The sequence below is a fragment of the Plecotus auritus genome (genome assembly GCF_963455305.1).
Source record: "Plecotus auritus genome assembly, chromosome: 11".
Lineage (NCBI taxonomy): Eukaryota > Metazoa > Chordata > Mammalia > Chiroptera > Vespertilionidae > Plecotus > Plecotus auritus.
This window is the reverse complement of record NC_137777.1, coordinates 1853384-1864604: the sequence shown is the minus strand read 5'-3', so window position 1 is coordinate 1864604 and position 11221 is coordinate 1853384. Positions and strand designations below refer to the sequence as shown.

Here is an 11221-nt window from a genome sequence, read left to right as displayed (position 1 = left end):
TGAATGTGCTCACTGCCACAGAACCGTACACTTAACAACGGCTTACAAGGTAAATTTTGTTGTGTCTATTTTTCACGATAAAAATTATTTTTAAATAATCTATCAGCTCTTGTCGCTTTCCTGCTGAGAACTCCGCAATGACGTCCCACCGTCCCACCCTGGACCACAGGGCTCTGCATCCCGTCCTCCCACCTCTCCCAGCCGCCGATGCTGGTCCACGAGGACCTTTCACAGCTACAAGCCGCTGGCCTGCTGGCAGCGCTGCGACGGTGGGCAGCGGGCGGTGGGTCTGCTTGGTTCCCCATCATTCCTGTATCCAGGCCATTATCTGTCATGACAGCCTGGCACTGTATTTTTACAACTTGTATGATACGCCAACGAGCTAAAGGTCGTCATTACCATTACTGAATATTTAGTAAGCACTCCTAACCACAGAGCTAGTAAGATGTAGGTTCAGCTCTTGAAAGTCTTCCTTCCAATTCCATCCAAACCCATTTCAGTTCGGCTACCCTCCTTCCTGGAGAAGGAGCCGGGAACCCCTGCATTGTGCCTGAGTTTTATATGCACGCGCTCGTTGCAGCTTCTCAGGGATGCTGGGCGCGGATGCCTTTGCCTTACTTTACAGATACGGAGGCCGAGAACCCGAAGCCAGCGATAGCCCGGTCTTTCTGAAGGCAAAGGGGCCGCTCCTCTCATGCGGTATGGTGGCCTGGCTTCTGGTGACTGGCTACTTTTTGTTTGTTTACAGTGTAAGTGCCAAATACCATGCTATGTGCTAGCCCTGTGGGAGGAACTCATGAGCAAATAGATCATTCTAAAACAGGGGTCCTCAAACTTTTTAAACAGGGGGCCAGTTCCCTGTCCCTCAGACCGTTGGAGGGCCGGACTATAGTTTTAAAAAAAAACTATGAACAAATTCCTATGCGCATTGCGGGCCCCGGACGAGTTGGCTGCTAAGCAGGACAGGCAGCGGCACCCGGCGGGCCGGATAAATGTCCTCGGCGGGCCGCATGTGGCCCGCGGGCCGTAGTTTGAGGATGCCTGTTCTAAAACAATGTCCTAAGCCAGGCGTCAGAAACTCAAATGCTCACAGGGGCCAAGCAGGTAGTGGGAACGGAGGAAGCAGACAGGTGCGTGGAGGAGCGCGGAGGGGTCTGTGCCAAATCCGAGAGCACGTGACTCACCCAGAAATCAGAGGCCCAGTGGGATCAGCGATGTCTCACTGTCCCACACCTCAGGTTAGATTAGAAGTGAAATCTCCACACTTCTCAATGTGGGGAACTCTGGCAGTTACTGGTTATTACCTAACCCACAACCAGTCCTCCTTGAACCCACCTCCTGCTCGGCTCAGGTCACACCCACACCTGGGGTCACGGGGTCAGGCAACTGGTCTCCACCAGGGTCCAGGGGCACATCTGACACTGCCGTTCAGTGGACAAGTCATCTGCAGAAGATACATCTTTGCTCCAGCCCCTTGGAGTCTGTGCGGTGACTCCTTCACGGGGACCTGCCAGGTCTCCTTATTGTGCTGTCTGCCCAGTTCTGCAGGCTCATCTGGTCACTGGGCCAGACAGAGCAGCACGCTCAGAGCAGTTCACTGGCCACTAAGGGTCAGACAGTCCCCAGTGCAGGACATTCCAAGTCTCTCTGCCAGCTCAGCTAAGCAAACCTATTCCCAGCTGCTGGGCTGACAAGTTGAACCCAGACCCTGCTAAGTCAGATACACTGATAAGCTCAGCCCCGACACCATCAGAATCCACTCCCCAAGTCTTTGCTGATAAAAACGCATGAATATCCCAGTTCTTTCAGCGTGCAGACAGCTGGACACTGGGCTTGGCCGTTGTTTCCCTGGGCATGCTGGGATCGGACTGCTATTAGGGTTAGAGTCAAGGGGGCAGAGTCTTGAGGGGTCCCAGCATCCTCTTGCCAGGTCAGCACCTCAAGTGAGCTCACCACAGGATGTCGAACAGGTGAAGAGTACCCTCCTCAGGCTGGCAGGGGGCTATTCCGCCGACGAGGAACTCAGATGGGTGGGGGTGGGGTCAGTTCCTCCCAACTCTGCCCATCCCAATTCCCAATCAACAGCCACCTTCACAGAAAAGAGGGGGTGAAGATGTGATTTCACTCTAGCCTGTAATCATGCGTCAGGTAGGATCAAAGGTAGGTCTGACTTTAGCCGTGTCAGCTCCAGGGCTACAAAAGGTAAGGAGTCACTTGGGACCAGCGCACAATCTGACTTGAAGTTTAAAGCCCTGAGCTTCCGAGAGAGAAACCAAGATGGCGGCATAGGTAAGCACCTGAACTGCTGCCTTGCACAACAATTTCAAAACTACAACTAAAAGACAGAACGGACATCATCCAGAACCACAGGAAGGCTGGCTGAGTGGAAATTCTACAACTGGAAGGAAAGAGGAAAGCTCACGGAGAATCAGAGGAGCTGCAAAGGGCTGAGGTAGGGAGACACGTGTGCAGAGAGGAAGGGCGGCTGAGTGCCTGGCTGGCTTTCTCTGGCGGGAGGGGGAAGGAAGCCCCCGACTGCACTGAATCCCAGTTCCGACTGCACTGAACCCCAGTTGTGGGCGAAACCCCGTGGACCCAGGCTCATACAGGGGGAGTCTGGACTGTCAGGTAGAGAGAAAGGCACACAGAGACTCGGAGACTTGGGGGAGCCGCGGTGGGCAGGGGTCTAGAGGCGCGCGTGCGCAAGTGCTCGCAGAGAAGACTGAATGCGGAGGTTGCCGCAGGCTTTCCCTAGCGGAAGGGAGTCGGAAGCTCCTGACTGCACTGAACCCGTTCCGACTGCACTGAACCCCAGTTCCGGGCGAGCCCCTGGGGACCCATGCTCTTACAGGGGGAATCTGGACTGTCAGGCGGAAACTCAGGCGAGTTGTGGAAGGCAGAGGTCTGGAGGCGCGTGCGCAAGGGCAGGGCTGACGGGAAGCCAAGACTGTCTGCTCCGCCCTGAGACTCTGCCCATCCAAGCTGAGCACAGAGGCTTTTGCAATTTTGCAAGTCTAATCCTATAAGGCTGTCTCCAGCACTGAACTTCTCCCAGCGTAGACACAGCGGATCCTCACAGCCAATTGGCCTGGAGGTCAATTCCTCCCAGTGATACCAACAACAATCAAGACTTAACTACAAGGCTGTACACACAGTCCACAAAGGGGTGCACCAAGAGTGTCCACCTCAGGTAACTGGGGAGGCCGACCCACTGGGCCATATAGGACACCGAGCACACAAAGCTACCCTACCAACTCAGGGAAGCAGTGAAAATGCGGCGTCAAAGAAACAGATCACAAACGAAAGAAATGGAGGAAAACAAACGACTGGATATAGAGTTCAAAACCATGGTTATAAGGTTTTTCAAGAATTTCCTAGAAAAGGCCGATAAATTCAATGAGACCCCTGAGGATATGAAAAAGGACCAACTAGAAATTAAACATACATTGACTGAAATAAAAAATATTATAGAGAGACCCAACAGCAGACTAGAGGAACGCAAGAATCAAGTCAAAGATTTGAAATACAAAGAAGCAAAAAACACTCAACTGGAAAAGCAAAAAGAAAAAAGAATCCAAAAAGTTGAAGACAGTGTAAGAAGACTCTGAGACAACTTCAAGCGTACCAACATCAGAATTATGGGGGTGCCAGAAGAAGAGAGAGAGCAAGATACTGAAAACGTATGTGAAGAAATAATGACAGAAAACTTCCCCCACCTGGTGAAAGAAATAGACTTACAAGTCCAGGAAGTGCAGAGAACCCCAAACAAAAGGAATCCAAAGAGGACCACACCAAGACACATCATCATTAAAATGCCAAGAGCAAAAGACAAAGAGAGAATATTAAAAGCAGCAAGAGAAAAACAGTTACCTACAAGGGAGCACCCATATGACTGTCCGCTTTCTCAACAGAAACTATGCAGGCCAGACGGGAGTGGCAAGAAATTTTCAAAGTGATGAATAGCAAGAACCTACAACCAGGATTACTCTACCCAGCAAAGCTATCATTCAGAATTGAAGGGCAGATAAAGAGCTTCACAGATAAGAAAAAGCTAAAGGAGTTCATCACCACCAAACCAGTATTATATGAAATGCTGAAAGGTATTCTTTAAGAAGAGGAAGAAGAAAAAAGTAAAGATAAAAATTATGAACAACAAATACACATCTATTAACAAGTGAACCTAAAAATCAAGTGAATTAAAAATTTGAGGAACAGAATAATCTGGTGAATCTAATAGAATCAGGGGCATAGAAAGGGAGTGGACTGATAATTCTCAGGGGGAAAGGGGTACAGGGTGTGCAGGAAGAGACTGGACAAAAATCGTACACCTATGGATGAGGACAGTGGGGGGAGGTAAGGGCAGAGGGTGGGGTGGGAACCGGGTGGAGGGGAGCTATGGGGGGAAAAAGGAGAAACAAATATAATAATCTGAACAATAAAGATTTATTAAATTTAAAAAAAATAAAGCCCTGAGCTTCCAATTTTTCTCTCTGAAACCCCTCCGATGCCCTCAGCAGGCAGCCTGTCCCAGGAGGCTCCATTCCTGCCACGATGGCACTCCCAGCAGCCTGCTCTTCCCTGAGCACTGATCCGGGAAGGGCAGGTGCGAACGCAGGTTCGCTGTTCCGCCAGGAGTCGCTGCCAGTGTCTCTGTGCAGCAGCACAATCCACTCCGATAAGCAGACTCCCTTTCCTGGGCCTGTTTCTGGAGCCCACGCTGGATGTGCCCTGGGTCCTCAGGAAGAGCAGTCGTTTTCAGAACCCGCTGAACTTGTCCACACCAGCCCCACCAGTCCAGGCTGTCCGTGGGGTGCTCGTTACCTAAGTGATGGACAGAAGTGAAATCAGAACTGAATTCTCCATTCCTCTCACGCGAACTCTGAAGTCAGAGTTGGTTTGGGGTGACAAGCCCTGGCAGCGGGCACAGTGACCTCACGTCAGGGTCAGGCTCTGGCACAGCGCTTGCCCGTTAACGCAGGCTCTCTCTCACCCCTCGATGCTCCCACGCTGTGAGGGAGCGGTGCTGGGTGGAGTATCACTGACGGGGCGGGCTCTCCTCGTTAGGTGCCAGGCATGGCACACCTCCTCACAACCTGAGGTGGGGGTGACGACCCCACCTTTGCAGAGGAGCAGTGGTTCAGAGCGAGCACTCTGCCACACTCCTGCCAGCGGCAGCCATCTTACTGCATCTCCCTGCAGCCTTCCATCCGCTGATCAGTTCTCCTTTCAGAAAAAACGTCAATTGGCTTTGACACCCAATCTCCTCCTACTCGGTGGCCACTCTCCCCAGGCTCCTTTGCCGGGTTTTCCTTCTCTTCATCTTGAAACGCGGGAGGACCCTGGACATGGCCCTTAGATCTTTCCTCTCTTCCCAGATGTGGTTACCCAGGCCCATGGTTTTAACTACCACGCAGACTACGGTGGCTTCTGAATTCACTGCTCCAGCCTGAACTCCACACTGGACGACCCACTGTCCACTCCACACCGCCACTCGTGTTTGAGGCAGCTACAGCTTCACTTGCTCCAAACCAAACCTCTGCCTGCCTGACCTGCAGCCCCGCTCCCATCGGGGTAACCGGCACCACCACTCGCTCACTCACTTGGGTCCACCTTCCTCTTCCAAGGCCTCCCAACGCATCTGGAAAGAGTCCCACAGCCCACGAGGCCCTGCCTGCCCTGCGGAAAGCCTGCCCCTTTGCCCAGCATTGCACCTAGCGACACTGGCCTGTTCCTCACCTGCGAGCACCGACTTGGCTTCTTCCACCGCAGACCTGCCTACCTTCACCACTCCCTCCTGGTCTATTCACAACCAAGAGCCGGAGAGACTGTTCTAAAATCTTAAGACAAATCCCATCGTCCCTCTCCCATCTTTCACCCTCTCCCCCGTTTCCTCAGAATAAAAGCCAACAGGACGCCTCTGAGTCCTCCTGGCTGGCACACCCAGGTCGTGCGTGTTGAGCTTTCCGGAAAAGCTCCTGCCTCAGAGCCTCTGCAGCTGTTTCTTCTCCAGGGAAGCGCGTTCTCAGACATCAGGTCGGCTTCCTCTCCTCGCTGCCCAGTCTTCCTCCCACCGCCCCGGTTAAAACGGTGGCCGTTCCTCCGTATCTTCTTACACTGCTCAGCCTTCCTTCACGGTATGGATCTGCATCCCGCCTGGTGCCTGCTCCTTTCCCGCCTTCCCTCCGGAATGCCGGCTTCGGGAACGCGTTCCCTTTTGGACACGCTGCATCCCGTCCTAGCAGACGATACCGCACACTTACTGAGCGACAAGGACCGAGGGGGAAACCTTCTCCCGCCTCTGGGAACTCCTACACCGCCCACCTGCTCTGAGCAGCACCCACCCTCCCTCGGGCTCCTGCTGCCACACAGCCAGGTGACAGCGCGCCCCACCCCGCCGCCGTTTGGACTCCCGCCGGCGGCGCTCCCTCTGGCTCCCCGGGCTCCTTCTGCGCAGCCGCGGGATGCGCAGGGCATCATGGAGCTTGTAGTCCATCCCCGGAAGGACGGCCGCCGGACCCCGCCGTGGCGCCTCCCCCGCACCACAACTCCCAGGGGGCAGCGGGACGTCGCTCTCGCAGCGCCCGTGTCGGCCGGCCACCGTGCGGCGGGTCCCGGCGGCCGCCGCGGGGGAGGGGCAGGAAGATGGCGGACATGGTCGTGGGCAGAGACAAGTGCGGGGAGCAGCGCCTCGTGTCGCTGCCCCTGTCCCGCATCCGGGTCATCATGAAGAGTTCGCCTGAGGTGTCCAGCATCAACCAGGAGGCGCTCGTACTCACGGCTAAGGCTACGGTGAGCGGGCGCTGTGCGGGGAGGAGTGAAGGGCGGGGGTGGGGGCCGCCGGGAGCGGCCGCGCTGCGCAGTTCCCGTGGGCCCGCGCGACGCCAGCTACCCTTCCGTGGGCTCGCGCGTGCGCGCACTTCTCTCCACGCCGCGCGCGCTCCCGCGCGCTCTCCTACACTCGGCCCCGCCCCCAGCGCAGTTCCCGTGCTCCCTCGCGCGCCCTCCTTCACTTGGCCACGCCCCCAGCGCCGCTCCCGTGCTCCCTCGCGCGCCCTCGCCCCTCTCACCCCGCGCGGCTCCCGCCTTCCCCCGCGCGGCCTCCCGTCCTCCCTCGCGCGGGGGTCACCTGGGCGGTGTTTTGCTTCTCCGGCCCAGGCGCCGCGCGCTGTACCCTAAAGCCTGCCCCTTTTTCTAGCTTTCGGCCTATTTCGTGGTTTCGGGGCCCCGACTCCCCTGACGACCCAGCGAGGGCCCGGGCGCTGCCACGCGAGGCTCGAGGGCTTCCAGACGAGGTCCGGCCCGGGTGCCTGGGGTCTCCCCACTTCCCCCTGCATCCCAGCGGGACGTCCCCGGGTTGAGGGAATCGCAGGGACCGGGAATCGCAGGGACGCGAGTTGTACAGCCTGCCGTGTCCGACTTGGTCGCGGCGGTGGAGGCGGGCGGGAGCCCTCCAGTTCCTCGGTCGCTGGAACTTGCCCGTAGGTGGAGTCTCCCGGCTCCTCCTCCGTCAGCCGCTGCAGTGCGTTGGGCCAGAGCTCGGGGCGGCGGGAAATCCCAGGTTTCTTGCCGGTTTTGTGCGGAGCCTCGCTTTTTTTAAAAAAATATATTTTATTGACTTTTTACAGAGAGGAAGGGAGAGGAATAGAGAGTTAGAAACATCGATGAGAGAGAAACATCGGTCAGCTGCCTCCTGCACACCTCCTACTGGGGATGTGCCCACAACCAAGGTACATGCCCTTGACCGGAATCGAACCTGGGACCCTTCAGTCCGCAGGCCGACACTCTATCCACTGAGCCAAACCAGTTAGGGCCCTCGCTTTCTTAGAGCCAGGGAAATGCCCGCTCGGCGTGGATGTTGGGGTGCTTGTTTCCCGGGACAGTTTGGTCCTGTAAGTATTCAGGAAGCAAGCTTTGGCCCCCGCTGGTTGGCTCATTGGATAGAGCGTTGGCCTGTGGACTGAAAGTTCCCGGGCTGGGTCCCCAGGAGGGGGCGTGCAGGAGGCAGCGACCCATGATTCTCATCATTGATGTTTCTCTCTCCCTTCCTCTCTGAAATCAATAAAAAAAATATATATGCACACACACGTTTATGCAGCAGGCACTTGATTGCTCACTAACCGTGCTGGGTGGAGTGAGAGGCGCAGTGCCGGCCCTTGCTTTAGGGAAGGTGTGTGGGCGAAATAGGAAATGTGGTCTGTTCTGAGCTTCCGGTTTTTGACTGTTTTTATTTATAGGCGAACCACCTAAGACAAAGTATTCCTGAGCCAAACAATTTTTGAATGGTCTCTTGCTCCTTTTTTTTTTTTTTTTTTTTTTTACTGTAGAGCTTGGTCATTAAACATTTACAACTCATTGTTTCGTTTTAAATATTTTGACCGAGTTAAAAATCTAAAGTAAACTTCAGGGAAATGCCTGCTTCCCCACCAACTTTGATACTCGGTTTCTTTCTGACCTCACTGCTCTCCTTTCCGTGGTCATTTCCTGTCGTTTGAGAAACCAAGATGGTCTGCAGTCATAGCCACACTAAATGTAATTCAAATTTTAAGTTCTATGGTGTTTTCAAAGCACACCTTTCATTTTACCTTTTCATTTGTTTTAGGAACTCTTTGTCCAATATCTAGCCACCTATTCCTACAGACACGGCAGTGGAAAAGAAAAGAAAGCACTCACTTACCATGATTTATCCAATACTGCAGAGGAATCGGAAACGTTCCAGTTTCTTGCAGGTAACTTACAGCCTTTCTCCCCTGCTTTCACTGCAGTAAACATCGTGCTGCTTTCTCTAGGTGCCAGAGTTAGCCATGACCTGGCACAGTGTTGCCTGTTGAGTGTTTGTAACATGGCTCACCTAGAATGAAAATGAGGTCACCAACCTCCAAAAGGGTGTGCGGCCGGCTAGTGAGCATGGCAGACCCACGCTGGGACTTCTCCTTGCCCCTGAAGGGAAAACCCTGGGCTGGTCTACTTCGCCCCGGAAACAGAAACTGATTGTTGTGGAACAAGTGGTGTGGGCCAGGGCTGAAAGGGCTACGTCTCCCCCTGGGCCAGCCAGCCTGGCACAAGGTAAGTTGGGTGGGTTGCTCACAGGCTTCCCCACGCAGAGAAGCACATGGTTTGCATTCAGTGAAATGGAAACAGCCCTTTAGCACTGGTCAGGAGACCACCCAGAACGCAGTCTGATTCCATCTTGTTTCGGAACCTGCTTTAGAGGTCAGGGCAGGAAGTAGTACATGTTGGAATGTGCACGGCTGTATGCACAGTCTGCCAGAAGCAGCTGCTGATGCTAGCTTTCTGTCTTTAAGATATATTACCCAAGAAGATACTAGCGAGTAAGTATCTGAAAATGCTTAAGGAGAAGAAGGAAGAGGAGGAGGAGGAGGAGGAGAATGAGCATAACAACGATGAAAGTGATGAAGCAGAATCCTAAACCCAAAACGAAATGCTTTCCAAGTCCTCCTGGTGCGGCCCTCCAGGACTAGCCCAGCACTGCGCCTTCAGTCTCCTCACCTTCCAGAGGCTTCCAAGACACTGCCCCTCCTTGGCTGAGACGCAGGGCCTGAGGCACCTGCACACCAACGGCCAGAGGGAAGCTCTGGCCCACAATGCAGTTGGAGGGCACCAAGCAAGAGCTGCCTGGACAGCCAAAGGCGATTCTGCTTAGCTTTCGTTTTGGGGTCGAGTTCCAGAGCTGCTGCATAGCAGTCACGTGAGACAACCTCTTCTGGTTTTAGCTCACTGTAGTTTAAGTTACATTTTGTTACATTGTGTGTAGTGAGTTACATTGGCATTTTTGTATTTCAAGAAAATTTGAATATTTGTTTAAATACAGCATTTTTAACTGTAAAGTCATAAAAAATTTATAAATTAAAAGTTATACGTATTTTTACAGTAAAATGCTCTAGATCTAATTTTAGAACCCTCTATTGTTCTAATGCCTCGCTTATTATCTGAGACTTTTGTGAAATTTCAAAATATGCATTTCTAGCATTTTTATTCCCAGAGAAAAATTTTAAGTCAAATTATAAATCCAAAAAGAAATACTACCTCCACATAAGCATATTTTTCTTAAACACTTTAGAACCTTTTGTATCTTGAAGATATAGCTCATTTACTATTCCTTCTTTATACCTACAGTAACTATTTACCGTCCACCAGAGAAGACCATCAGCTCTGTATTTTCTGGCTCTTATCCTTTTAATCTTTTTTTAAAAAATTGAGATATTTACATCCAGTAACAGCATCCTGTTCAGTCTGTCGGTTGTGTAAGCAAGCAGTCAGTCCCCTCACCCCAAACATCCCACGTACCCCTGGAGGGACTTCCTTTCCCTACCCCCAGGCAACCACCGATGTTTTCTGTCTCGTTTTTAAAGTTTATTTTTTAAAATAAATTTTGAAATCCACTTTTTGGTGTACAGTTCTGAGTTTGACAAATGCAGCGTCATGTAACTGCAGTTACGATAGCAGTTTTATCACCTCCCCCCAGATTGCTGCGCGGTGCAGCTCATTCCGTCCCTTTACCTTGGCAGCCCCGAGCGAGGCCCTGCCCTCCAGCGGCGCCAGCACTTTCTGAACTGGCTCTGTGGAAAGTGTTTCCAGTCTTGGGGGGCTGTCCGTTACTCGGCCCTGCCGTTCGTTGTACAAGAGCAGACTGAGATGGTACCTGAGGAATGGGCGTGGCTGTATTTCAAGAAAATATTTCTGGATGTGACATTTGAATTCTGAATAGTTGTCATGGGTATAAATTAAAAAAAAATTTTTTTCAACCATTTAAGAATGTAAAAACCATTTTCAAAGGTCCAACAAAAAAAACACAGTAGCAGCCAGCTGGTTTGGCCTGCAGAATGAAGGGTCCCAGGTTCGATTCCAGTCAAGGGCACATGCCTGGGTTGTGGGCTTGATCCTGTGTGGGGCGTGCAGGAGGCAGCCGATCAGTGATTCTCTCCCATCATTGATGTTTCTCCCTTCCTCTCTGAAATCAGTAAAAAGATAGACTTAAAAAAATAAAAACCAAACAAACCCACCGTAGCCCCAGACCCTGGGTTTCTGGCCTGTCTCCCCAGGGCCACGTAAGGACCCACAGTGCGCGTGGCCGCGGCGGGCCTTTCCGCGCAGCACGTGCGCCAGGCCGCTGTTGCAGTGGCGGCGGCCCAGGCCTGTGCCTGCTGAGGGCTCCAGCGCATGGAGACACCGCGGTCACCGAGTCCCGGGTGAGTGGGTGAGT

At 53.0% G+C, this 11221-nt stretch overlaps 1 protein-coding gene and 1 long non-coding RNA gene across 4 annotated transcripts; one reads left to right on the top strand and one right to left on the bottom strand.

Moving 5' to 3' along the window:
- Positions 1 to 4424: 4424 nt before the first annotated feature.
- On the bottom strand, positions 4425 to 6975 carry LOC308236903. 3 transcript variants are annotated; one of them, XR_013959348.1, is made up of 3 exons: positions 6777 to 6975; positions 5737 to 6235; positions 4425 to 4821 (listed from the first exon to the last, which is right to left on the bottom strand). It is a non-coding gene; the product is annotated as an uncharacterized lncRNA (long non-coding RNA). The 3 variants fall into 3 exon arrangements; XR_013959349.1 differs by lacking the exon at positions 6777 to 6975 and adding an exon at positions 6342 to 6448; XR_013959350.1 differs by lacking the exon at positions 6777 to 6975 and adding an exon at positions 6322 to 6339.
- CHRAC1 (chromatin accessibility complex subunit 1) lies at positions 6233 to 10400 on the top strand. The gene is made up of 3 exons (XM_080647049.1): positions 6233 to 6789; positions 8600 to 8726; positions 9303 to 10400. Exons 1-3 carry the CDS (start codon positions 6643 to 6645, stop codon positions 9425 to 9427), a joined length of 399 nt encoding a protein of 132 aa, XP_080503175.1. The 5' UTR covers positions 6233 to 6642; the 3' UTR covers positions 9428 to 10400.
- The last annotated feature ends 821 nt before the right edge of the window (positions 10401 to 11221 follow it).

Coding starts and splice junctions, on each gene's coding strand:
- CHRAC1 (XM_080647049.1), top strand. CDS start 6,643: ATGGCGGACATGGTCGTGGGCAGAGACAAGTGCGGGGAGCAGCGCCTC. Junction 6,790..8,599: donor TACTCACGGCTAAGGCTACG/GTGAGCGGGCGC, acceptor CATTTGTTTTAG/GAACTCTTTGTCCAATATCT. Junction 8,727..9,302: donor AACGTTCCAGTTTCTTGCAG/GTAACTTACAGC, acceptor TCTGTCTTTAAG/ATATATTACCCAAGAAGATA.